Source organism: Lathyrus oleraceus, chromosome 2, assembly GCF_024323335.1.
Source record: "Lathyrus oleraceus cultivar Zhongwan6 chromosome 2, CAAS_Psat_ZW6_1.0, whole genome shotgun sequence".
Taxonomy (NCBI): domain Eukaryota; kingdom Viridiplantae; phylum Streptophyta; class Magnoliopsida; order Fabales; family Fabaceae; genus Lathyrus; species Lathyrus oleraceus.
The window spans coordinates 266,952,067-266,979,879 of NC_066580.1; the positions used below are offsets into that span (position 1 = coordinate 266,952,067).

The following is a 27,813-nucleotide window of genomic DNA, read 5'->3' on the forward strand; positions in this document are numbered from 1 at the left end:
AGAACAAGTCTGCTGCAACTTTCTGAAGGCCCAAATCCAGTTGGGTGATTAGGTTATAAATAGCTGATTGTAATCTAGTTTTTGTAAGCCTCTTAGAATGAATTTTTAGGGGTGTGTGTAAGGTAAACCTCCCAATCTGTGGGAAGGTTACCATGTGTTTCTCAGTGGTAAACCTGAGAGTGTTTGTCACTCAAAGCCTGTAGGCAAGAGTGATTATGTTCTTGAATGAAGCTGTGAAGCAAGTTCAAGGTGTTTGCACATTACATTGTATTTGTAGTGATAGGAATGGAAACTGGAGGTTTCTATCTAGGAGTTCCTAGGTATAGATTGCATTGGGTAGGGATTAAGTGATGAGTTGTAAACGGGGGAGTTTAACTCTGAATTGATACTACTAATAGTGGATCTTCTTCCTGGCTTGGTAGCCCCCAGATGTAGGTCATGTTGGACTGAACTGGGTTAACAATTTCCTGTGTTGGTTTTTCCTTCTGTATGATATAATCATGTCTGCCAAAACTAAGCAGGTAATTCAGTCTGTTCAGCAAGATAATATCAGATCTGATACATAGCCTTCTGTTGGAATGTCAAGCAGAATGTTTTGACATTCTCCAACAACAGCACATACTGTTTAATAAGCTGATGAATTCAGTTCAGTATGTAGTGAAGTCTGGATTTAAAAAGCATCACAGACCTGGCCATAAGATCATTGTGAAACTGTCAAACTGGGTGTCTTGACAGTTCTTCCAGTAAGCTGATACTGAAGTATAGACTGGTTGGTCTTTTACAGTACAGCAAATTTAGCCCAGTCTGTTTTCAGGAACCAAACAGACTTAGCATATGGTTCTGGACTTGGATGTCAAACGGGATGTTGTGACATTCACTCCTGACTGCATATGCTAAATTGTTGGATAGTTAGTTTTTCTGTTTCAGGATTTTTCTCAGGCTATTCTTCAGGAATCCACCAGCTGAACTAAAATCTAGGAAACTAACAACTAAGCTACAATTAATGAACCTGGCAAATAATATATTTGTTAGCTCCTTAATAAGTGGAGATTAGTTTAACTTGTTACAACCTTTAATTTAGGAAATACAAGTACATGACCAACAAACTGGAACAATGTAACAGATGATATCTGTGTAGGAAAACAACAGAAGTGAAGGTTATGGTACACATAACAAATTGTTCCTCCTCTATAGGATGACATAGAAGGAGAGGTTGTGACACTGTGAAAAGGTGCACAATAGTACAGAGTGTAATAACTGTCTAGCTGTAATAAGTACAATGTTAGATCAGATGTCATGACTTGAAGTAGAACATCTGAATACTGACTACACCAGAATTTCACATGTGGATACCTTCGCCTGGTTGTATCAGGATATGCCAGGGTCGGATACCGATGTCGTGGTGCACAAGCTACCATGGAGAGAAGAATGTCCTCTAGTGAAGCAGAACACCGGTGCCACGTATCAGAGTGACTTTGTTTCATGATATGATTCATCGTGGAATCAAATGATATGTTGATGACATGATAGCAAAGTCCCAAACAGGAGGAGGGCATCCGGTAGACCGGGGCAAGTTTTCTGACCGGTCAAGACAACTCAGACTGAGGTTGAGTCCGAATTAGTGCACTTGGGGAGTGCTGTCCGGTAAAATACTGAGGCTTATTGTGAGCGAATAAGAGGAATCGAGGTTGATCCTGCTAAAAAAAAGAAAAGAAAGAAAAGAAAAAGGAAAAAAGCAATACAGGAAATGCCTGAACCGAAAATAAAAGAAGGTTCGTGGTTTCTTAGATAGATTGAATTGCATTTCACGGTTCATATCTCATCTGATAGCCACGTGGGAACCCATTCAAGAAAAAAAGGAACAAACGGTCAGGTGGAATATGATTGCCAAGGGGCATTGAAAGGTAAAAGAATAAGTTGCAGGAACCTCTGATTCTGATGCCTCATGTGGAAGGAACAATTGTTAATCTGGTACTTGACAGCCCTCGAGGGGTCTATGAGGTGCGTATTGTGTCAGCATGACGAGTCTGGTCGAAAAGAGCATGCAATTTACATTACCAAAATGTTTATCGATTGCGAAACAATACATTCACTGCTCGAGAAAACTTGTTGTACTTTGGCATAGGTTGCTCGCCGACTGGGACAGTATATGCTGGTTCATACCATTTTGTGGATGTCCAAGATGGATCCGATCAAGTATGCGTTTGAGAAGTCAGCATCGACCGGACGGGTGGCGAGAGGGCAAATGATGTTGACTGAATACGATATTCAGTATACCTCTCAGAAAGCAATCGAGGGGAGTGTATTGTCCGATTACATCGCCTCGCAACCCATTGAGGATTATCAACCAAGGAAGTCTGAGTTCCCTGATGAGGACATCTCGAGGTGCTCAAATCGAAAGATTGTGAGGAACCGATCCCGGAGGAGGGGCCTGACCCTGAATCCGAACGGATTCTGATGTCTGATGGGGGGAGGTTAATGTGGATGAGTTAGTGTCGTTTTGGTTACGCCGAAAAGATCCCACATTCCTTTTGTTGCCCGGATAACATTTGAATGCACCAACAATGGTGGCTGAGTACGAAGCTTGTATCCTGGGTATTGATCTTCGGTGCGTACGTCTACTGGGGCAACGCCGCGCTCGCTCGTGTATGGGATAGAAGTGGTATTACCTACTGAAGTCTAGATCCCATTGTGGAGAGTTCTGATGGGTGAGAAATTAGAGAAGGCTGAGTGGATATGGACTCGGTATGACGCGTTGAGCCTGACTGAGGAAAAGAGGATGGCAGTTACTTGTCATGGGGCATTTGTACCCAGTGAATGAAGCCTGTTGTTGACCGAAAAGTGCGACCTCGTGCGTACCCCGTGGGAGAGCTGGTACCGAAAAGGATCCTTCCTCCTCAACGATCGTAGGGGCAAGTGGACACACAATTATGAATGCCCACTCGTGGTCAAGAAGGCGTTCTCTGGCAGAGCCTTGTTGTTGACGACCATGGATGACGAAGATTTTCCATCCCTTGTGAATGCGGACGCAGTTAAAAAATACTTCGTAAAAATTGACCCGCTGGACAAAAAGAATAAAAGAGTCCAGGCAAAAAAGGGCATCCCGGCGAACCAAGAAAAAAGAGAAAAGGTTCGGGAAAAAGTTAGGGATAAAGAATGAAAAGAATTTGTACACCCGGCAAGTCGAAAACCCCACAAGGGCGGCTTGGGCAAAAAAGGGTATCCCGGTGGATCGAAAACCCGAAAGGGCGGTCCAGGCAAAAGAGGGACTGAAACGAATAACTGCGTCCAGCACGATCGTTTGTGCTTGAGATATGACTTGGATAATCTCCGACAGAGATCGATCGGAAGCGTCTTGTTCAGAAGACAGAAAGTGCGGAAAGTCTTGAGGACATAGGGGGTGTAACCGAGTTGAAACCCGATGAGATCACGGTTTCACATTGCCATTAGGATAGATTTTTCCTTTTGTGCGCGATCACCTCTTTTCAGGGATTGCTTCCTGTGTTGCTCGGTCATGAGCCACCTTTTTTTTCAGTCAATAAATGCATGTTCAGTCAAATAATTTTGTTTTTGTCTTCATTACCTCTTTGATTGCGAAAACATCCGTTTATTTTTTATAAGAATATTTGCATTTTGAAACATAGAGGTCCCTTCCGATGCATGCTTATAAGATTGGAATCTGGAAATCTTATTCGGAAGTTCGAGTGACCTAGGTGTCGAAATGTTGGCACGCCTGGGGCACGCTTTTATCTAACGATCTCTTGTGCAGGTGCTGTTAGATATCTTCATTCACTTGTAGATTGTGATGGGTAACATTTTGATAAAAGATCCCTGCAGAGTCCAACCAGGGGCAAGGGATAGAAGAACGGTGAAGACGGTGAAAGAATTGCGACTACGATCCTAGAGGGTAATCAAGAAGACTCTTCAAAGTCTGAAGATTGGAGAGTTTGCCCGGATCCGAGGAGATCAATTGTCTCGAAGCAAAGAAAAGACAAGAATACTGGGTGATGGATCAGAAAAGACCGGACGAGTCTGGGAGTCCTCAAAAGTGGGAAGTTGACACTATGGTTGGATGGTAAATGCCAAGGTTAGACGAATCGATGAGCGTTCCATGGTCGTATCTCCCCAGTGGGTTGGGGAGTGTTATCTCCCTAGCAGATTCGAGATCGGTGTCTCCTCAGCGAGCCTGAAGGTTGCCATATCCCCAGTGGAAGGGTCGGTGGGTAGATTGTTCCTAAGGGTTCAGGATGTTTCCCCAGCAGGCTTGGAAGGGGCTGTTTCCCCAAGCAAGTCTGAAAGCTGTTAGAACTGTTATTCCCCAGTAGTCGGGTAGCAGGATCAAAGGTTATTCTATCCCCAGCAGGTCTAAGGATTTTTAGTTCCCCAACAGGCCCGGGAGTTGGTCTGTCCCCAGCTAGTCTGAAGGCTGTTGGTCTCCACTAAGTCTGAAGGTTGTATCCCCAGCGGAGGTATCAGTGAGTAGTTTGTTCCTCAGTAGCGGGGTATGAAGTACTGTAATCCTCAGCATAGTCGTGAATGCCTTTCCCCAGCAGGGTTGTGATATTCTTCCCCAGCAATTTTGAAGAGGGTAGTTGTCTCAGCGGAGGTTTGTGTTGATGGTTTTCCCCAACGAGTTCCCCAAGTGGATCAGGGTCGGAGAATCCCCAGTAGAGTTAATCCTGCATGTGGATTGGTCGCTGTCCTCAGCAGAGGTGAGCATTGGTTGTTTCCCTAGCAAAGTCCCCGAGCAGATTGGATTCAGTGAAGGTTGTCCCCGGTGGGGTTCTTTCTCCAGCAGCAATGCTATTCGCCAGCACGGTTGAGAAGTTGGCGTGTTCCTCAGACAGAGTCTCCCCAGAGTTGACTTGGTTTCCTCTGTCGTCCCCAGAGTTTCAGATCAGCAAAGCACCCCCAACAGTGCATCTCCCCACAGAGTTGGAGAATCCAATCAGAAGTGTGCGCTCAGGAGAGCGATCCGTTGGCTCCCCAGCAGGAGTTTTCATCATTTTGCATCTTGCATGTAGTAATCATTGCATCCTCAAAACGCGTAGCATTTCCGTTCAACATGGAGCATTACGCCATAGAAAAATTCAAACATATGCATTCATGTGTTAAACCTAATCAGACCATATCCCCGGCAGAGGCGGATCATTGTTCAACATCTGTACGGCACATTTGCTACAGTTGCTCTTGACAGACAGCATTCAAGGTTGTTTCTCCCCAGTGGGCTCCCCAATGAGATCCCCAGCAAGTGTTTAGCCTTGCCTTGACATATGTAGATGTCATCCCTGTGATACCAGTAAGTGTCATGTCAGCACCCGTGTGTGTCCTTTTTTTTTGGTGTCGGTAAACACCATTGTTTCGGTGTCGGTAAACATCGAGTCTCATTCCAGTCATCGGTAAATGTTTGATCGTCCTTTTTTTGGTGTCGGTAAACACCATTGTTTCGGTGTCGGTAAACATCGAGTCTTTCTCCCAGTCATCGGTAAATGTCTGGTCTTGATTCACTTTTGTACGCATCATCTTTCGATGTCGGTAAACATTGTATCTCTTCCCAGTCATCCGTTGATGTCTGGTCACCTCTCCGTTGGTGTCGATAAACGTTGAGCTTCTCCCGTTCGTCCGTTGACGTCTGGTCGAGTCTTCCCGGTCATCCGTTGATGTCTGGTCACCTCTCGTTGGTGTCGATAAACGTCGAGTTTTTCCCATTCGTCCGTTGACGTCTGGTTGTATCTCTTCCCATTCATCCGTTGATGTCTGGTCACCCTCTCCGTTGGTGTCGATAAACGTCGAGCTTCTCCCGTTCGTCCGTTGACGTCTGGTCGAGTCTTCCTGGTCATCCGTTGATGTCTGGTCACCTCTCCGTTGGTGTCAATAAACGTCGAGTTTTTCCCATTCGTCCGTTGACGTCTAGTTGTATCTCTTCTCAGTCATCCGTTGATGTCTGGTCACCTCTCCGCTGGTGTCGATAAACGTCGAGCTTCTCCCGTTCGTCCGTTGACGTCTGGTCGAGTCTTCCCGGTCATCCGTTGATGTCTGGTCACCTCTCCGTTGGTGTCGATAAACCTCGAGTTTTTCCCATTCGTCCATTGACGTCTGGTTGTATCTCTTCCCATTCATCCGTTGATGTCTGGTCACGCTCTCCGTTGGTGTCGATAAACGTTGAGCTTCTCCCGTTCGCCCGTTGACGTCTGGTCGAGTCTTCCCGGTCATTCGTTGATGTCTGGTCACCTCTCCGTTGGTGTCGATAAACGTCGAACTTCTCCCGTTCGTTCGTTGACGTCTGGTCGAGTCTTCCTGATCATCCGTTGATGTCTGGTCACCTCTCCGTTGGTGTCGATAAACGTCGAGTTTTTCCCATTCGTCCGTTGACGTCTGGTTGTATCTCTTCCCATTCATCCGTTGATGTCTGGTCACCCTCTCCGTTGGTGTCGATAAACGTCGAGCTTCTCTCGTTCGTCCGTTGACGTCTGGTCGAGTCTTCCCGGTCATCCGTTGATGTCTGGTCACCTCTCCGTTGGTGTCGATAAACGTCGAGTTTTTCCCATTCGTCCGTTGACGTCTGGTTGTATCTCTTTTCAGTCATCCGTTGATGTCTGGTCACCTCTCCGTTGGTGTCGATAAACGTCGAGCTTCTCCCGTTCGTCCGTTGACGTCTGGTCGAGTCTTCCCGGTCATCCGTTGATGTCTGGTCACCTCTCCGTTGGTGTCGATAAACGTCGAGTTTTTCCGATTCGTCCGTTGACGTCTAGTTGTATCTCTTCCCATTCATCCGTTGATGTCTGGTCACGCTCTCCGTTGGTGTCGATAAACGTCGAGCTTCTCCCGTTCGCCCGTTGACGTCTGGTCGAGTCTTCCCGGCCATCCGTTGATGTCTGGTCACCTCTCCGTTGGTTTCGATAAACGTCGAGCTTCTCCCGTTCGTCCGTTGACGTCTGGTCGAGTCTTCCCGGTCATCCATTGATGTCTGGTCACCTCTCCATTGGTGTCGATAAACGTCAAGTTTTTCCCATTCGTCCGTTGACGTCTGGTTGTATCTCTTCCCATTCATCCGTTGATGTCTAGTCACCTCTCCGTTGGTTTCGGTAAACGTCGAGTTTTTCCTAATCGTCCGTTGGCGTCTAGTTGTGATTTCTTTGTTCCCATCCATCATCCTTCGATGACGGGTCGTGGTTCCTTTTCTGAAAAAAATCAAAATCCCTAGTGGAGTCGTTGGTGGACGTCTTGTCGGGTCCAGTGATAAGTATCATATCCTAGTGGAAGTTGTCGTTGGTGAACTTTCTTTTCTTGGATCACCGCAGAGTGCAAATTTCTACGGTTCTTTGGTATTCAATCCCTGTGTACCTTGAAGGCCTGACACCCGTTGCTCTCATCCGTTCAGGTTCCCATGTGATTGAATAGGGGCAGCTGTAGCACCTCAAATTTGCACCTCCCATTTGTACATACATTTCATTTTTAGGTCATTAACATTGCATTCACATTGCATGTCATGTTGCATTTCATCAGTCAAGACTGATTAGGAGATTCAACTATACAAGGCAACAAGAGCATTTTTCATGAGATCAAAGCCCTATGGTGGTTCCAATGAGCTTACATGACCCAAGGATCATTTGGAAGCAATTTGGCCAAGTGTTGAAAGCTCAAAGTCCACAATGCAGTTTCAGGACATCTGGGACCCATAGAAGTCAACTTCAAAGTCAACTGAGGGCTAGGAGGTGGAGAGATAGTTTGAGACACTTCCTTCATGTCCCAAAGAAGTTCATTTGCCAGTACAAATACTTATCTTGAAGAGTTTGAGGTCAGATCAGAAGTTTCCCAAAATGGAAAAGTTTTGGTTCAAATTCAACTTGATTTTACATCCTCAAAGAAGATTCAAATGAAATTTTGTCCAACATGAAAGTTGAAGATCTTTCTCTCCCATTTCTAAAAAGTCCAAGATCATGAGCATCTGGTGAATGGTTGAGAAGTTATGGCCAGATGATTGCACAATGTCATACCCTGAAATTCGCCCCGCCCTTCACGTTGATCTTATAGGTCACTAATACCAAATATTTACATATCATCCTCATTCATTCATTTCATTGAATAAGCATGGTTCGCCACAAGCAGGCATCCTCTTGGCATCATGTTAATAATGGTTCTGATTAATTATAACTTCGTGTTGATTTCAATTTCAAATTAACGTTTGAAGTTTGAATTGATTTTGGAGTTAGATTTGATCTTTGAAAATAAATTTGGTTTTTGAAATCATTTCGTTCCTTTTTCGAATTAATTTTGGGAATTCAAGTTGAGTTGGATGATCCAAGTTAATTACTGAAAAGTTGATTTGGTTGTGGAAATTTAATCGTGATTGCATTGAGCCCATTCTTTTCTTTTTTTGTTAAGTCCATAAGTTTGGTCCATTAACCATTTTCCAAATTAATCCATGTTTCTTAATCCATTTTTAAATCCTTAACCATTTTTACCACATATCCAAATTCATTTTATAATAATTCAATCATATTATCCATTTACAATCCATTATCCATTTCTACAATATAATTCATAACCTTTTTTCCATTAAGTAATAAAAAGAAGAATGATAAGGAGGTGAGCTACAAGCTTCTAAAGCTGCAGTACAGGCTACGGTAAGCGGCAACACGCTTCCAAAAGCTGCAACAAAACAACAACAAGCTCCGACCTGCAGAGCGCAAAATGGCACCAAACCAAGCCTGAAGCGGTGCAAAACGACGAGCCACCAAGCTAGAACAATGATTCAAGCCACAAGATTCAACAACAGCTTAACAGCTTTTTAAAGACGGCAAGGTGAGCCAAACAGCAAGCTTCAAAAAGCTGCATAATTCCAAAGCTTCGAGCCAAACACAAGCCACAAAATTGAAGTGCAACACACCAGCCGAGCCAACACCAAACTGCACAAGCCAATACCAAAACCTGCATGAAGAGCGGCAAAAGAAATTGAATAACATAAAAAACAAACTTCTAATCTCACTCTCCATCACTCTATAAATTCATCAATCTTCACCTATCTCAAGTTTTTTTTCTTCCAGCTTCTTCTTCAACCAAAACCCTCTTACAGCCTCCATAACCGTAATTTCCATTCCTTCAACCTCAATTCTTCAACCATTGCGAATCCGTAACCGTAACCGTAATCTCCATTGGCCAAACCTTCAACCATTGGGAATCCGTAACCGTAACCGTAATCTCCGTTCACCGAACCATCTTCAACCTTCATCTTCCAATCTTCGATAAATGAAATAGTCTCCAATTCGTCCTCCACTGAAACCACAATCCTAACGGAATCAAACGCGCCATAACAGAAAGAGAAGAAATCGAAAGTCATTTGGAAAATTCGATACCTATTCAATTCGGTGAGTCTTCAAGTTGCTTGCTATTTCATTTTTGTTCCGGATCATTCAAACGATAACAGATCGAGTCGAATTTGATGCTATGAACTTTGAATCCGGTAACTGATTAACGAACGAATCATCTGTTGAATGTTATTGAACCGTCGCGAGATATGGATGAGCGTGGCGCTTACCGATGAAGAAACGTGTACGGACGGATTTCAAGATGTGGAGAATTGTCCGATGAAAACGGACGTTAACGATCGTGTGACGAAGGTGAAGAAGTTCATGAGCAAATCCTATTGCGAAGATGAAGGAAAGGCGAGCGAAATCGTGACGAAAGAGCCGTCTATCAAGAACTCGCCGTGTCTTGTTTTCCTTTGGATTTGGCTTAAGCGAGCCTCGACGGCGGAAGCTGGGGAAATGGAAGCACGTTTTCACGGCGGCTTCTGTGTTTCGCTTAACAGGAAGAGAATTTGGGAGCAGGTTTCCCTTGGTTCGGTTTGGGCCTTGGGTGGTCAAGGCCTGGAGTCTTAGGAGTGACCATACACCACCTCCGAATCCAGTACACCCCCACTGAATGGGCCTGGCTTCAATCCATCTCAGAACCCAATTGTTTCTTTTTCTTTTTGTTTACTAATTAACTTATAATTACTTTACTAGAATATTTAGTTTAGGAACATTAGAATTAATCAGGTATTAGGATTCTTAATTAGTCATTAGAATTAAATAGTCTTAGGAATATTAAACCTTGATTAAACTTTTAGGATTTTAGAATATTGATTAGATTAGTCTAATAGAATTTTAGATAATTAGTTTTTTTAGAATTTTAATTAGGTACTAAAATTTGGTTAGAATTTAATTAGAAAATAATTAGAAATAATTCTAGGATTAGAATATGTTAGAAATAATTTTAGAAATATTAAATCTAGTTTAGATATAATTAGAATTTTCATGTATAGATATTAATCCATAACTGTGAAATGACGATTCTACCCCTAGGCTTAGAAATAATTCAATCTTGCACGCTCCCTTAATTTTAGGACGTGTTATTACTTGATTAAATGAGCTTCATGTGGAGTATTAGGTTCTGTTTTGACTTTTTGATCCCCTTTTGACCCTAGGCTTGGACCTAGTGGTTTGTTGCTTACATTTGAGTTGTGGATTTCAGGTTCAAGTGTGCATCTTCACGATTGATGTTGCTCCCTCATTTGAGCTTGATCATTTGTTCTTGTTGGCTAACATTGCTTGTTTTGTAGGCTTTGAGGACAATTCACTTATGTTTGCTCATTGTTGCATGATGATTTGGGTTGTCTATTTGATATTGACTGTTAACTGTTTGTCTGGATTTTGTACTGATTGGTTGGTTGTTTACACAGGTACTTTAGCCGCTTTAACTCATTATTTGAGTTGATTTGCATTGCTTGTGGTTTGCATACCACTGAGGTATAATTCCTTGATCTTCATGTAGTCTGGAAGACCTGTCATGTTATGTTGGCAGGCACTTGTTTGAAGCCCTCCTTAAGAGGCAATTCTTGTGTTTGTTTAATTTTGTGCCAAGCAGGTAAAGACCTCTCAAGAGGCAATTGGCAGATAAAAGGGATGTGCAATCCATCCTCTGCTATTCAGTTGTGTCATTCACTTTGCTCACTGTCATACCCCAAAATTTGCCCGTTGGCATTACCAAACATTTTCCAAGACCCTCTGACTTGTTCTGCAAGGCACCGGTATCAAATGGACAAAAGCCCACTCACATAAGGCCCAATCCACAGGCGGCCCAAAACATCTGGCTCGCTAGGCGAGTAGCTCCTTCGCCTAGCGAACATTTCATCATGTCCCTCGCCCAGCGAAGCATTGGATCCAGGAAGAAGCCCAGACCTAGTTTGCTCGCTAGGCGAGCAATTCCTTCGCCTAGCGAAGCTTGCGAAGTTTGAGATTTTTGGACCTCATTTTAAGCCCATTAGGTCACCACTACCTCTACTATAAATACCTACTTCTCTGCCACGAAAAACACACACACAGACGGACGAAGACGGACGGAAACACGCATCCAGAGGGAGAAACACAGAAACCCTGCTGATCCAAAGAATTCAGAAGGCGGAAACCCTGAAGGCCGCTTACTCGCTCCGAAGCTACCGCCGTCCAACTCAATCCGACTCGCCAATTCAAGGTTACAACTTGATTTGCAAACAGGTTAGCCTCACTATTATTCGCTTTAGCTTCTTAATTGGCATATGATTAATTGGCATATGACTACCATTTGGTGTCCTTATTTTGCATGTGGTATCACTTTAGTATCTTAATTTGCATGTGATATCGTTTTGTATTCTCACTTGGCATATGATACCATTTCATGTTCTTAATTTGTGGATTATAATTGAATTCATAAACATTTTGAAGTCTTGCATGAGAATTTAAATGTGTTTGCCTATTGTGAAACTGAACCATATAATTGTATGTTGGATGCCATAAGCCATGCTGCAGGTTGAGGTCATAATGTTCTCAAATTTCAAACCCGTGGCCGCTCGCTAGCTCATCGCTAGGCGAGCCCGCAGCGAGCCTTCGCTGAGCCTTCGCTAGGCGAAGCAGAGGCGACTGGGCCAGGGGCTGCTTTGCTTTTTGCTGCCTATTTCATGTTTACCTAATGATGATTCTGCATTATTTGGCCTAAATTCTTGGCTGCTATATTTGTCTTATGATGCAATTTCCAATTGTATTTTTATGCTTTAATCCGTGTGTTCATGGTGTAAAGGCTAGCATACTTCCGAAGAAATAGCCGGTTAGGTACTCCGCTTTACGCATGGGAAGCCTTCATGGAGGGGGATCCTAAATCATTTCACTTTAATGTGAAGATCCATATTGATTGCCTAATTAATTTTACTATATTAATTTTTAATGTAATGTTGATTTTAATGTATTGATTTAATGCGGTATCACCATAATTACCTAATGGACTTAAAACATGGACTTTAAATAAATGACATCGGACCTCTCTTTATTACCCCACGATTACATAATGCGGTCATGTCCCGCGAATATGGGGATATCCTTAGCAAAGACCCTTCGGTAAAATCATCATAGTCCCTCGGATGTTGCCTTCGAACATACGATTTTGTCCCTCGATGACCCTTCGGTGTAGCCTACGGTTAAATGATGATAGTCCCTTCGAATGCTAAGGTATCCTCACAACTGTTGCCTTCAATGACCTATCGATGACCCTACGATGACCCTTATACATCCCCAGGATAAAACTACTTACTTCTCAATAGTAAGGACAGTTTTACCCTCATAAGGATGGGAAATGCCCAGAAAGACCTCGGACAGGTATAACCTTAATTGCTCATTCATAATAGAAAAATGCTTTTCACACCCCACACCTTTCAAATATCTTTTGGAAAATCACCACTTAGCATACATCCATACTAGGATCATTGCCGAGTTATATTTTTCTAAACTACTTTCGAGAAACCAAACGAGATAACCACTTTGTATACATTCGTGCAAGAATCATTACAAAGTTAAATTCTCATTTTCAAAACATTTTTCACACAGTTCTCAACCACCTTTTTCAAACTAGAAAACATAAATGATTGAGCAATTAAGAGCCCATGGATAACCATGGATACAAAGGGTGCTAATACCTTCCCTTTGTATAAAGTACCTCCCGAACCTAAGAATTTAAAATTAAGGTCTTTCCTGTTCTTTTCCACCTTTCCTTAAGGGATAAAAGAAAAGTCGGTGGCGACTCTTGCTAACCGCGACATTGCGATTACAAATCCAATAAAGTCCAGTTCACCGTATGACAGAACTGGCGACTTTGCTGGGGACTTAAAGAGAGGTCCATCTTTGAAAAAATCATTTATGTTTTTGGATTGTTCCTTCTTTTAAGGGTATTGTTGAGTGAAAGATCCTACACCCGGATCTAGTGTACCTTAGGTAAGTAGCAATAGATCATCGCGACTATCCGGCGTATACTGGAATGGTTAAAATGATAGCTACGGTTAATGTGACACTTTGGTTGTCCTGATGTTCCTCATGTTACTTGAGGAAAAATTTGGCTTCCGCGTGGTGTCATCAAAGCATTAACCAGACCTTTAGAACCCTAATTGACTTATCCTAGCCATTAGAAAGTAGTGAGATAACTGACTTCGGTTCCGATTGAGGTTGGTTGATACTCGATACTACACTATTTGAGATTGGACTTTAGGGAAGCTTCGGTCAACCACTTGGTGTTGCACTGAAGTGGACCTAAAGAAAGGTCGATGATCTGAGATCCTTCTAGAACCCGGTTACTATTCTAGGACAGGTTGAACCAACCAAACTTCAGTGGGGAGGGTACTTACCTATGGAACTCATGCAAGCCTTAAAACCTAGGAATAATTGTTGTGTGACATGCTTGTGCTTGCATAACATCATAACATCATAACATCATAACATCATCATACTAACCATTTCAAGGATTTAGGAATTTAGCTTTGCTCTTTGAACGGGTTATGGCTTCCAGGAAGACTATCCGGATCAATCTTGTAGCAATCTCTCCTCAACTCAAGGATTTGGTGTCAGAACTCCCCGATCATGCTCAGTTCAACAAGAAACATGGTCATCTCCTCAATCTGGTTACCACTGGTTTCAAAGAAGATATGATGAGAGTCCTATTCCAGTTCTTCGATCCTAAGCATCATTGCTTCACTTTCCCAGATTGTCAGTTGGTACCCACGTTAGAAGAATTCTCCCAGCTGCTTGGGATACCTATCCTGGATCAAATACCCTTCAGCGGTTTAGAAAAGATGCCAAAGTATGAAGAAGTTGCCGCAGCTTTACACATGACGAAATCTGACATTGAGACCAATTGGGTGACAAGAAGTGGAATTAAAGGTTTACTTGCCAAATTTCTGATAAGTAAGGCCCGAGAATTCCTAAAAGTTATGAATGTCCATGCTTTTGAAGATGTTCTAGCATTGTTAATCTATGGTTTGGTGTTATTCCCTAATCCAGACCAATTCATAGACATGAATGCTATTAAGATATTCCTCACTCATAACCCTGTGCCTACCTTGCTTGGAGATGTCTTGCATTCCCTTCACACTCGTACTATGAAGAAGCAAGGGACTCTCATGTGCTGCGTACCATTGTTGTCTAGGTGGTTTATTTCGCACCTCCCTCAATCAGTCTTGAAGAATGATCAAAATCTGAAATGGTCTCAAAGGATAATGACACTCTCCCATTCAGACATCCGGTGGTGTTCTAACCTCAGAGAAAATGTTATCATCATCGACCGTTGTGGAGAATTCCCTAATGTACCCCTCATGGGGATAAGAGGAGGTATTACTTATAATCCTGCCTTAGCCCTACGTCAGTTTGGGTATGCCCGAAGAGATGGTCCACATGAAATGATTATTCAAGGTACAGTGTTCGACTATGACAATGACCCTCAAAATCTCCGTCAAAAGTTTGTACGAGCTTGGGGCATGGTGAAAAGAAGCGATTTAGGCAAGAAAAATTCTATTCCTATGGAGCCTTATCTCAGATGGGTCCGCGCCAGAGCTCGTGAACTTGTCATGCCATATCTTGCAGTCGGACCATTGATTGTTGAATCGGAGGTCGAAGGAGGTACTTCCCAGATCATTTCTTACCCAGATATGCCTACTGATGTTGAGGAATTGAAAAGATCCTGGACCCAGTTGAGAGAGGAGAGAGATACTTTCGAAGCTCAGTTCAATGCAGAAAGGAAGAAAGTATTAGAGCTCACCAGTCAGCTTAATGAGGAACGAAGACTCAATGCATATCTTCGCCCAAAAAGAAGTCGCCCCTGGGAGATTTGAGATGTCATTGTATTTTACTATTATTCCTTTTGTAATGAACATTGATTAAAAAAGTAGCAATAAACATTTCTCTCTTGTTGGTGAGTTATGCAAAGTTAAATTCCAAAAGTCCTTGAAAACATTTCATGCATTGCATCACATAACATAACATTGCATAACAGGTATTCTAAAGGACCATATTCTCACGGTCTGCCTCTTAAACAGAAAAATGGATCTCGAGCAAACTGTCAAAGATCTCCAGACTCAGAATGCTCATTTCAAGGAGATGATGCTAAGCTTATCCAAGGGGCAGGAGGAACTGAAGGCTCTTTTGGCCGAAAAGAAGAAGGACAAGAAAGCTGTGAGCTTCATTAACCCGGGCAGAAGGCGTAAAGGACAGGCTACGGGAATCAAATTTGGAATCCCGAATGGTCCAGAAGAGGGGGCGGAAATTGATTCAGAGGAGGAGAATCCTGAGTTCTCTAACCCTGAGGATGAAGATGAAGAGTATGAAAATGAACAGTACTCTCCAAGAGATGATAAGTACAAACTGCTGGAAGAACGCATGCTAGCCATGGAGGGTCAGAAGACACCTGGTCTGGATTTCGAAAGTCTGGGTCTGGTCTCCGATGTGACCATTCCCCGCAAATTCAAAATCCCCACTTTCACTAAGTATGATGGTGCGTCTTGTCCTCAGATGCATCTAAGGGCCTATGTGAGAAAGATTCAGCCGCATACCACTGATAAGAAACTGTGGATCCACTTCTTCCAAGAAAGTCTGTCTGGCACTCAGTTGGAATGGTATTATCAGCTCGAGAGCTCTGACATCCGCACCTGGACTGATTTAGCAACGGCTTTCTATAAGCAGTACCAGTACAATTCTGAATTAGCACCTACTCGGCTACAGTTGCAGAACATGGCCATGGGATCTAAAGAAAGCTTCAAAGAGTATGCTCAGAAATGGAGAGATTTGGCTGGCAGAGTCAAACCCCCTATGACTGACCGAGAATTAGTAGACCTGTTCATGGGTACCCTGACTGGCCCATTCTACAGCCACCTACTGGGGAGTTCTTCATCAGGTTTCACTGAACTTATACTGACAGGCGAACGGGTGGAGAGCGGCATTCGGAGTGGGAAGTTACAGGCAGCTACTTCTACAAGCAGTAAAAAGTCCTACCATGGGAAGAATGAATCGAATGCGGTGTATGGTCAGAAGAATCATAATAAGAAAAATGGTGACCACGCCGTTGGAGCAGTGACGATTGCCGCACCGCCATCTCAGAACTTCCAACAAAGACAAGACAGACCAAGAAGGCAGTTCACCAGGATCAATATGACCGTGGCACAGGCACTGCAGGGAATGCTAAAGGCAAATTTGATCACCCTCAGAGATCCTCCTACAAATCCCAACACTTCCTCTTCTCGTTATAATCCCAATGCCAGGTGTGCGTATCACTCCGATAGCCCCGGGCACGATACAAACGATTGCTGGCCATTGAAGAATAAGATTCAGGATATGATCGAAGCTGAAGAAATTGAGTTCGAGCCTCCGGAGACTCCTAATGTCATCACTGCTCCTATGCCTAATCATGACAAGGCTGTTAATGCTCTCAATGACGATTCTCTCATCACTACTGTAGCGGACTTAACATCTCCTCTCCCGATCATAAAGCGGAATTTATTGCAAGCTGGTTTATTTCCAGGTTGTACTGAAGATTGCAATCTCTGCATACTCCGGCCCAAGGACTGTCTGAAGTTGAAGAATGGTATCCAACGACTGATGGACGATCGTACAATCCTCTTTGAAAGGGTTTCTAAGGCAGAAAACCCTATTGAAGAAGTATCTGTGATTGCGAGGTCCAAAATTCCAGTGAAGATTACTGCTCCCAGAATACCTGTAAAGATTATTGCTGAGCCCAGAGTAGCTCCCCTGATCATTACTGCACCTGGCCCGATCCCGTATTCCTCAAGCAAAGCTATTCCGTGGAATTATGGAGGTGATGTTTACATCCATGGTGTAAAGCAAGTTGGCAATTCTGCTAATCCTAATGACATTGTTGGGACTAGTAAAGTTACTCGAAGCGGAAGGATCTTCTCTCCAGAGATCTCACCTCCGGTTCCCGAAAACCGAGGAAAAGAACCAGTCAACCCTTCTCAGTCAGAGACACCGATCGAAGCTACTACTGAAGATGTTGCCAAACGAGAAATGGAAGAAATGCTGAAAATCATCCGCAAGAGTGATTTCGATGTGGTAGAACAGTTGGGGCATACTCCTTCCAAAATCTCGATGTTGTCCTTGTTGTTATCCTCTGAATCTCATGCCCATGCTTTGATGAAATTCCTGAAGACTGCCCATGTACCTCAAGAGACCTCCGCCGATCAGTTCGAAAACTATGTTGCTAACCTGACTGTTGACAACGGCCTAGGTTTTTCCAATGCTGACCTGACACCAGCAGGAAAAGACCACAACAAGGCCCTGCATATTTCTATTGAGTGTAAGGGAATCACTTTGGCTCATGTGTTGATTGATAATGGCTCTTCCTTGAATGTGCTACCGCAAGTCGTGCTCGATAAACTTGACTGTAAAGGCATTGAATTGAAGCCTAGTGATATTGTGGTACGTGCTTACGATGGTGCGAAGAGTGTTGTCCATGGCGAAGTAGTCCTCCCTATCAAGATAGGGCCTCAGGTTTTCAATACTACCTTCCATGTAATGAACATTCGTCCTGCCTATTCCTGCTTACTGGGACGCCCTTGGATTCATGGGGCAGGTGCTGTAGCTTCGTCTCTCCATCAAAAGTTGAGATATCCGATAGAGGGTAAGATTGTCACTGTGTGTGGGGAAGAAGAATACATTGTCAGTAGTGTGCATACCTTCAGATACGTTGAGATGGATGGTGAATTCTTCGAGACTCCAACTCAGTCATTTGAAGTGGTTTCTCCGCCCGATCCTGTCCTTAAGCCAACTCCCTGTGTGCCCAAGGTTATTCGTGCTCCTCCTGCTATGATTTCTCTGAAAGATGCTCAAGCTGTGGTCGAAGATGGTGGCTGTACTGGCTGGGGTCAACTGATCAACGTACCGTACAAGTCTGACAAAGCTGGTCTGGGATTCACCTCTGAAAAGATGGTCAAAGATCAAATCAATGCTGTAGAAGATGCTGACAGTGATGGCGACCTGGATAATTGGATCTACCCAACAATGGGCGACGGACTCAATAATTGGAAGGCTGAAGACACTATCCCGATTTCCTTTAGTCAGGAGTAATTGTTATTGTCCATTTAGTATTGCAAATCTTTATTTTTCGATTGAACTTCTTAAAGCATTGTGTCTACGCCCGGGGCACTATAGCTAATTTGTTAAGGGTTTTGTCATTTCATAAGCATATTCATATTCAATAAATCAATGGACTTTTTCGTATTCAAATATTGCGCTCTTTATTTTTTCCTGTCGTCTTTCGAACAAGCTATGCTTTCTTACACACACTCACGTAACAAATTGCAGATCCGTATCCACTCTGGATCCTATTGATAATAATTCCGCTACTGTTCATTATGACTTTGAAAATCCGATCTACCAAGCCGAAGATAGAAGTGAGGAAGATTGTGAAGTCCCTGGAGAGCTTGCCAGATTGTTACTGCAAGAGGAAAGGACTATACAGCCGCATGAAGAGTCCCTCGAAATCGTAAACCTGGGTACTGAGGTAGACAGAAAAGAAGTCAAAATAGGAGCAGATTTGGAAAGTAGTGTGAAAGTAAGGTTGATCCAGATGTTGCACGACTATGTGGAGGTTTTTGCTTGGTCTTATGAAGACATGCCCGGGTTGGATACTAATATAGTGGTGCATCGGCTGCCTACGAAGGAAGACTGCCGTCCTGTCAAGCAAAAGGTTCGCCGCATGCGTCCCGAAATGTCTGAGAAAATCAAAGCCGAGGTTATGAAACAATTCAATGCCGGTTTCCTAGCCGTTACTTCTTATCCTCAATGGGTTGCTAATGTGGTGCCTGTGCCAAAGAAGGATGGTAAGGTGCGAATGTGCGTAGATTACCGAGACCTGAATAAAGCAAGTCCCAAAGACGACTTTCCGCTCCCGCACATTGATGTTCTGGTAGATAACACCGCTCAACACAAAGTATTCTCATTCATGGATGGATTCTCGGGTTACAACCAGATTAAGATGGCGCCTGAGGACATGGAGAAGACTACGTTTGTGACGCAATGGGGCACGTTCTGTTATAAAGTAATGCCATTTGGTCTAAAGAACGCCGGGGCAACGTACCAGCGTGCTATGGTGGTTTTGTTCCATGATATGATTCATCATGAGATAGAAGTATATGTGGATGACATGATAGCTAGATCTCATACTGAAGAAGAACATCTCGATCACTTATACAAACTGTTCGAGAGGTTGAAGAAGTACAAGTTGAGATTGAATCCAAACAAATGCACTTTTGGAGTGAGATCCGGTAAACTCTTGGGCTTTATTGTCAGCGGTAAAGGAATCGAGGTTGACCCGGCTAAAGTGAGAGCTATTCAAGAAATGCCAGTTCCTCGTACGGAGAAAGAAGTCAGAGGTTTCTTGGGACGCTTGAACTACATTGCTCGATTTATCTCCCACTTGACCGCTACTTGCAAACCCATCTTCAGGCTACTGAGGAAAAATCAAGAGATGATATGGAATGAGGAATGTCAAGAAGCTTTTGACAAAATCAAGAAATATCTCCAGGAACCTCCGATTCTGATACCACCAGTTGAAGGAAGACCTCTAATCATGTATTTGACCGTGTTAGAAAATTCAATGGGGTGCGTATTGGGGCAACATGACGAGTCTGGTCGAAAAGAGCATGCCATATACTACCTGAGCAAAAAGTTTACCGACTGTGAAACAAGATACTCACTGCTCGAGAGAACTTGCTGTGCTTTGGCCTGGGCTGCTCGCCGACTAAGACAGTATATGTTGAATCACACCACTTTGTTGATTTCTAGGATGGATCCCATCAAATACATGTTCGAGAAGCCTGCCCTCTCCGGAAGAATAGCGAGATGGCAGATGATATTAACAGAGTACGATATCCAGTACACTACCCAGAAAGCAATCAAAGGAAGCGTGCTGGCTGATCATTTGGCTCATCAAGCGGTGGATGATTACCAATCTATGAATTTTGAGTTCCCCGATGAGGATGTCATGTTTGTTACTGATAATGAAAAACCTAAACCAGATGAAGGACCCGAGTGGGGATCCCGATGGACTATGGTCTTTGATGGATCTTCTAATGCATTGGGCCATGGTGTTGGGGTTGTACTCATTTCTCCCGGAGGTTACCATACACCTCTCACTGCTAGACTATGTTTTCATTGTACCAATAATATGGCTGAGTATGAAGCATGTATTTTTGGACTCAAAGCTGCTATAGATTGGCGAATCAAGTTTTTGAGTGTATACGGAGATTCGGCCTTAGTAATCAGTCAGATCAAAGGGGAATGGGATACTAAACATCCAAATCTCATCCCTTATCGAGAGCAGGTGATGACATTAATCCCATACTTTGAAGAGATAACATTTGGACATATTCCACGAGAGGAGAACCAGTTGGCAGACGCATTAGCTACCATGTCATCTATGTTCAGAGTCAGATGGGGCAGCGAAGCCCCCATGATTACCATTGGACGGTTAGATGAACCAGCATACTGTTATGAACTTAACACTGAGAAGGTACCGGAGAAACCTTGGTTCCACGACATAAGAAGATATTTGGAAGCTCAGGAATACCCTGAAGGGGCATCCATCAATGACAGGAAATTCCTGAGGAAGTTCTCCGCTAAATTCTTTCTGAGTAATGGAGTGTTATACAAACGTAATCATGACTCGACTCTGCTTCGCTGTGTGGATAAAAAGGAAGCAGAAAAGATTATGGAAGACATGCACGACGGTATTTTTGGGACTCATTCTAATGGACATACAATGGCCAAGAAGATTCTGAGATCAGGGTATTATTGGTCTACCATGGAAGCTGATTGCCACCATCATTCCAGAACCTGTCATAAGTGTCAGATCTATGCGGACAAAGTACATATGCCTCCTGCTCCATTGAACGTGTTGACAGCACCTTGGCCTTTTGCAATGTGGGGCATTGATATGATTGGAGAAATTAAACCTACGACTTCTAATGGACATCGCTTCATTCTCGTCGCTATTGATTACTTCACAAAGTGGGTAGAGGCAGCCTCATTCGCTTCTGTCACCAAGAATGTGGTGGCACGGTTCATCAAGAATAGTCTTATTTGTCGATATGGCATCCCTGAAAGAATTATCACTGACAATGGTACTAATTTGAACAACAAGATGATTACTGAACTCTGCACGCAGTTCAAAATTAAACATCACAACTCTTCTCCGTACCGACCAAAGATGAATGGCGCTGTAGAAGCTGCTAATAAGAATATCAAGAAGATCATACAAAAGATGACGGTAACGTACAAAGACTGGCATGAGATGTTACCGTTTGCCCTTCACGGTTATCGCACTTCAGTACGCACTTCGACGGGGGCAACTCCTTTCTCTTTGGTCTATGGAATGGAAGCCGTTTTACCAGTGGAAGTTCAGATTCCCTCTCTACGAGTCATGAAAGAGGCGGGCTTAGATGAAGATGAATGGATTCAGACTCGACTCGACCAGATAAACTTGATCGATGAGAAGAAACTTGCGGCTGTTTGTCATGGGCAGATATATCAGAAGCGCATGACCCTGGCATTTAACAAAAGAGTCAAGAGACAGGTGTATCAAATTGGTGACTTGGTGATCAAACGTATCATTCTACCACAAGGTGACCCCAGAGGCAAGTGGACTCCCACATACGAAGGGCCATTTGTGGTTAAGAAAGTATTCTCTGGTGGAGCCATGATACTTGCTACAATGGATGGCGAAGACTTCCCGCATCCTGTGAACGCGGACATAGTTAAAAAATACTACGCATAGCAGAGACCCGCTAGGTCGATGTACCTAGGCAAAAGTAAGGGCATCCCGGCGAACCAAAAGGGTTCGGGCAAAAATTAGGGATAAATATATAAAGACGTATACCCGGCAAGTCGAAAACCTGAAAAGGCGGCTTGGGCAAAAAAGGGTATCCTGGTGGATTGAAAACCTGAAAAGGCGGTCCAGGCAAAAATTAGGGATTAAAGCGTATGACTATGTCCCGTTCTCTGTCAGCTTCAACCAAGTTCAAGGAACTGAACAAGCCAATCACTTCTATCCGCCAGCAGGAGATGAGATGCTCGAAGACATGATGACAATAGTGGAATTAAAATCAATAGGACTTTCTCGGCATAGCTTTCTCTTTGTGTTCTTGACAATTTCCTCTTACTAGGATTTTTGTCTCCTTGTACACAGATTGCCTGTTCATAGGCCCTCTTTCAAAAATCAATGCAATTTTATTTCACTTTTACTCTTCTGTTTTGTTTGCATAAATGTCCATTGATTTGATTTGAATTAATATATGCATTTGAATATGATCAATGTTTATCAAAATACATGCATGGAATGGCAATAGCAATTACTACCCGAATTTAGGATCAAGGAGAAGGTCTAACCATGCTTCCAATGAATCCGCTACCAATCTTATTCTCACCAGCAAGCTTGTTTTTCCTCAGGAGAAATTGGCATTATTCCCCGGGCAAAGCCAGCTATTTCCCAGAAGAAGTCGATATCATCAGACAGATTGATCCTCTCTTCCATCCCCAGCCAGGCTCTGTTGAATATTTCCACCATCAGACCGAAATCAACAACCCTCTGCCAAGAAAGGGTCATCATTACAAGTATCTCCAATCAGTAGATGGGGATTTATTTTCCCCAGTAGAGGCTCCAAGCAGAACTTCTCATACGCATAACTCATTCATTACATCATTTCACATCATACGCATGCATACAACATTCGCATTTATTTTCGAAAGCATAAAACATCTCATGCATCATGACATGGCATAAAGCTAACCTTTCTTTGCAGGTTAATTATCCTCCTGATATAGTCAAAGTAAAAGGCTCATCCAGGCAGACGCCTTTATCAATCACAGACAAGATTCAGATACATATTCCAGATGCAATTCACGGGAACATTCATTCAGACAGACACCTCTATCAATTATGTACAAGATCCAGATATGTATCTCAGATACAATTCCCGGGACATTCATTCTGACTACAGTTCAGTATCTTCCTAACGATGGCATCTTTAAGCCCATCCCAGACATTTATTGCAAGTACAACATGTACAGATATTATCAGATACAGCCTAACATACGGTTCATTCTGATTCAGCCCAACATATGATTCCTTCAACTATTTCAAGACGGTCTAATGTACGACCCAATTAGACTTTCGTCTCCTCAGATGCTACCTAGTGTACGGTACATTTCTGAAGTGTAGTCTAGTGTACGACTACCCCCTTTTTATCATCAGATTCGGCCTAATGGACGGCTCATTCTGCTCTGATACGGTCTAATGTACGACCCAATTAAGACCTTTGTCTCCTCAGATGCTACCTAGTGTACGGTACATTTCTGAAGTGTAGTCTAGTGTACGACTACCCCCTTTTTATCATCAGATTCGGCCTAATGGACGGCTCATTCTGCTCTGATACGGTCTAATGTACGACCCAATTAAGACCTTTGTCTCCTCAGATGCTACCTAGTGTACGGTACATTTCTGAAGTGTAGTCTAGTGTACGACTACCCCCTTTTATCATCAGATTCAGCCTAATGGACGGCTCATCCTGCAACTCCAATACAGTCTATCATAAGACCCATTTGGATCTTCAACTCAGGTACAATCTAGCGTACGATCCGTTCTGATTTTTCATCCTCAGCAAAGTCATCTGCCTAATGGACAGCCCACTCTGGTCTTCAGACACGGTCTAATGTATGATCCATTCTGATCCCTTATCCCCAGCAGTATAGCATACTCTGACTCCCCGACGAAGTCAACAGCATAATGGAGGGTTCACTATACGGTCTGATGTATGACCCGGTGTGACACCCATGTCTCTAGATATCGTCTAATGTACGACACAATCTGGAAATCTCCTCAGCAAGTTTCTTGGATGGTATCTTTAAGCCCATCTCCGTCAAGATAAATGAACAAGTGCAAATTTTTGGGGCATTCTAAGTGTTCAATAATCTTTCACCTCCAGACCACGAACGGCGCATGCCATTCTACTCTCTCGGTTCGAGAATATTGAACAGGGGCAGCTGTCATACCCCAAAATTTGCCAGTTGGCATTACCAAACATTTTCCAAGACCCTCTGACTTGTTCTGCAAGGCACCGGTATCAAATGGACAAAAGCCCACTCACATAAGGCCCAATCCACAGGCGGCCCAAAACATCTGGCTCGCTAGGCGAGTAGCTCCTTCGCCTAGCGAACATTTCATCATGTCCCTCGCCCAGCGAAGCATTGGATCCAGGAAGAAGCCCAGACCTAGTTTGCTCGCTAGGCGAGCAATTCCTTCGCCTAGCGAAGCTTGCGAAGTTTGAGATTTTTGGACCTCATTTTAAGCCCATTAGGTCACCACTACCTCTACTATAAATACCTACTTCTCTGCCACGAAAAACACACACACAGACGGACGAAGACGGACGGAAACACGCATCCAGAGGGAGAAACACAGAAACCCTGCTGATCCAAAGAATTCAGAAGGCGGAAACCCTGAAGGCCGCTTACTCGCTCCGAAGCTACCGCCGTCCAACTCAATCCGACTCGCCAATTCAAGGTTACAACTTGATTTGCAAACAGGTTAGCCTCACTATTATTCGCTTTAGCTTCTTAATTGGCATATGATTAATTGGCATATGACTACCATTTGGTGTCCTTATTTTGCATGTGGTATCACTTTAGTATCTTAATTTGCATGTGATATCGTTTTGTATTCTCACTTGGCATATGATACCATTTCATGTTCTTAATTTGTGGATTATAATTGAATTCATAAACATTTTGAAGTCTTGCATGAGAATTTAAATGTGTTTGCCTATTGTGAAACTGAACCATATAATTGTATGTTGGATGCCATAAGCCATGCTGCAGGTTGAGGTCATAATGTTCTCAAATTTCAAACCCGTGGCCGCTCGCTAGCTCATCGCTAGGCGAGCCCGCAGCGAGCCTTCGCTGAGCCTTCGCTAGGCGAAGCAGAGGCGACTGGGCCAGGGGCTGCTTTGCTTTTTGCTGCCTATTTCATGTTTACCTAATGATGATTCTGCATTATTTGGCCTAAATTCTTGGCTGCTATATTTGTCTTATGATGCAATTTCCAATTGTATTTTTATGCTTTAATCCGTGTGTTCATGGTGTAAAGGCTAGCATACTTCCGAAGAAATAGCCGGTTAGGTACTCCGCTTTACGCATGGGAAGCCTTCATGGAGGGGGATCCTAAATCATTTCACTTTAATGTGAAGATCCATATTGATTGCCTAATTAATTTTACTATATTAATTTTTAATGTAATGTTGATTTTAATGTATTGATTTAATGCGGTATCACCATAATTACCTAATGGACTTAAAACATGGACTTTAAATAAATGACATCGGACCTCTCTTTATTACCCCACGATTACATAATGCGGTCATGTCCCGCGAATATGGGGATATCCTTAGCAAAGACCCTTCGGTAAAATCATCATAGTCCCTCGGATGTTGCCTTCGAACATACGATTTTGTCCCTCGATGACCCTTCGGTGTAGCCTACGGTTAAATGATGATAGTCCCTTCGAATGCTAAGGTATCCTCACAACTGTTGCCTTCAATGACCTATCGATGACCCTACGATGACCCTTATACATCCCCAGGATAAAACTACTTACTTCTCAATAGTAAGGACAGTTTTACCCTCATAAGGATGGGAAATGCCCAGAAAGACCTCGGACAGGTATAACCTTAATTGCTCATTCATAATAGAAAAATGCTTTTCACACCCCACACCTTTCAAATATCTTTTGGAAAATCACCACTTAGCATACATCCATACTAGGATCATTGCCGAGTTATATTTTTCTAAACTACTTTCGAGAAACCAAACGAGATAACCACTTTGTATACATTCGTGCAAGAATCATTACAAAGTTAAATTCTCATTTTCAAAACATTTTTCACACAGTTCTCAACCACCTTTTTCAAACTAGAAAACATAAATGATTGAGCAATTAAGAGCCCATGGATAACCATGGATACAAAGGGTGCTAATACCTTCCCTTTGTATAAAGTACCTCCCGAACCTAAGAATTTAAAATTAAGGTCTTTCCTGTTCTTTTCCACCTTTCCTTAAGGGATAAAAGAAAAGTCGGTGGCGACTCTTGCTAACCGCGACATTGCGATTACAAATCCAATAAAGTCCAGTTCACCGTATGACACTCACACACCATGTATTGATGCATTGTGAATAAGAACCCAAGATCTTGTTGTGTCAGTCATATGTGGAGAAGAGTTCCTACATTATGAACTCCCACACTTTCTATTTGAGTCAAGCTCTCCCAGGCCAGGGATAAGAGCTGTGAGGTCTTACCCTCACTTCCCATTTCATCTGCTTCACCCTAACTCTCGATGTTGGGGTTAAGAGCTAACCACACCCTATTCCAGTTGGCTTGTTTGTCGAGGTTGACATGACCCCTTGACTAAAGCCTAGTCTTGTGTGAGCCAATTGTTTGCATATAGTGTGTGTGCTTGCTCTTGTGCTTGTGTTTGATGATTGTGCTGTTTAGGCTAGCTTGCTTCCTGTGCAAGTGAGGATAGAGACCTCAACATAGGGATCGTATGCATGACAACTTCTAGGCTCGAGTCGTAGTCTCCCTAGTAGTCTGTTATCTCCCTTTGTCTCTGGTTAGGTTAGAAGTTCTTTCCCTGTTTAGGGGAACTACGTCGCCCTGATCCTCATGCCAGATGAGGTACGTAGGCAGGAGATGAGTTGATCTCTCCGGGCGCCCTTTTCTTTTTCAACCCCTCTTGTGTGTGTTGGAGTCTGACGTAAGTCCAGCGATTGGCAGTCGGTTTCCTGTGTCTTGTTTGCTTGTTGGAGTCTGACGTAAGTCCAGCGATTGGAAGTTGGTTTCCTTTGTGTGTTTGTTGGTTCGGAGTCTGATGTAAGTCCAGCGATTGGCATTCGATTTCCATGTTTGCCTGTTTGTGTGGAGTCTGACGTAAGTCCAGCGATTGGCAGTCGGTTTCCTGTTTGTGTTTTGTTTGGCGTGCGTTAGCCGAGCTACGAGTGCTCTGATTCTTCTCTGGTTAGAGAAGATACGTATGCATAGGATGCGACATCCTAGCGAGCACGTTTCCCCTGTCCCGAACTACGTCGACTCTGATGTCTGTGCTTAACAGACTACGTAGGCCCAGGATGCGATATCCTGCCGAGTCCTCTTCTTCCGTCTTTCACCTGTGTTTGCTTCCAGCCTTGTGCAGTGTTTGAGCAGTCTTTAGCAACCTTTCTTCTATTCTTTTGTGCGTGGATCCCGTCGAGTACGACGGATGCGTAGGGGTGCTAATACCTTTCTTTCGCATAACCGACTCCCGATCCCATCTCTCTCTGGTCGCGAGACCATGTCTTTTCCAGGTTTACTTCGAGCATTTCCTTTCCCTCTTTTGGGATAAATAACGCACGGTGGCGGCTCTGTTGTTTCGTTTTCCCGCCG

At 43.4% G+C, this 27,813-nt stretch overlaps 1 protein-coding gene across 2 annotated transcripts; it reads left to right on the forward strand.

Moving 5' to 3' along the window:
* Positions 1-244: 244 nt before the first annotated feature.
* LOC127119103 (uncharacterized) lies at positions 245-27,562 on the forward strand. Of its 2 annotated transcripts, none has more exons than XR_007802629.1 (2): positions 245-11,537; positions 25,486-27,562. XR_007802629.1 is itself a non-coding variant. In XM_051049303.1 (2 exons), exon 1 carries the CDS (start codon positions 18,913-18,915, stop codon positions 22,117-22,119), a length of 3,207 nt encoding a protein of 1,068 aa, XP_050905260.1. In that variant the 5' UTR covers positions 18,407-18,912; the 3' UTR covers positions 22,120-24,926; positions 25,486-27,562. The 2 variants fall into 2 exon arrangements, 1 of the variants encoding a protein (XP_050905260.1); XM_051049303.1 differs by lacking the exon at positions 245-11,537 and adding an exon at positions 18,407-24,926.
* The last annotated feature ends 251 nt before the right edge of the window (positions 27,563-27,813 follow it).

Excerpts from the sequence above, each read along its gene's own strand:
- LOC127119103 (XM_051049303.1), top strand. The coding sequence starts at position 18,913 with ATGTTGCACGACTATGTGGAGGTTTTTGCTTGGTCTTATGAAGACATG.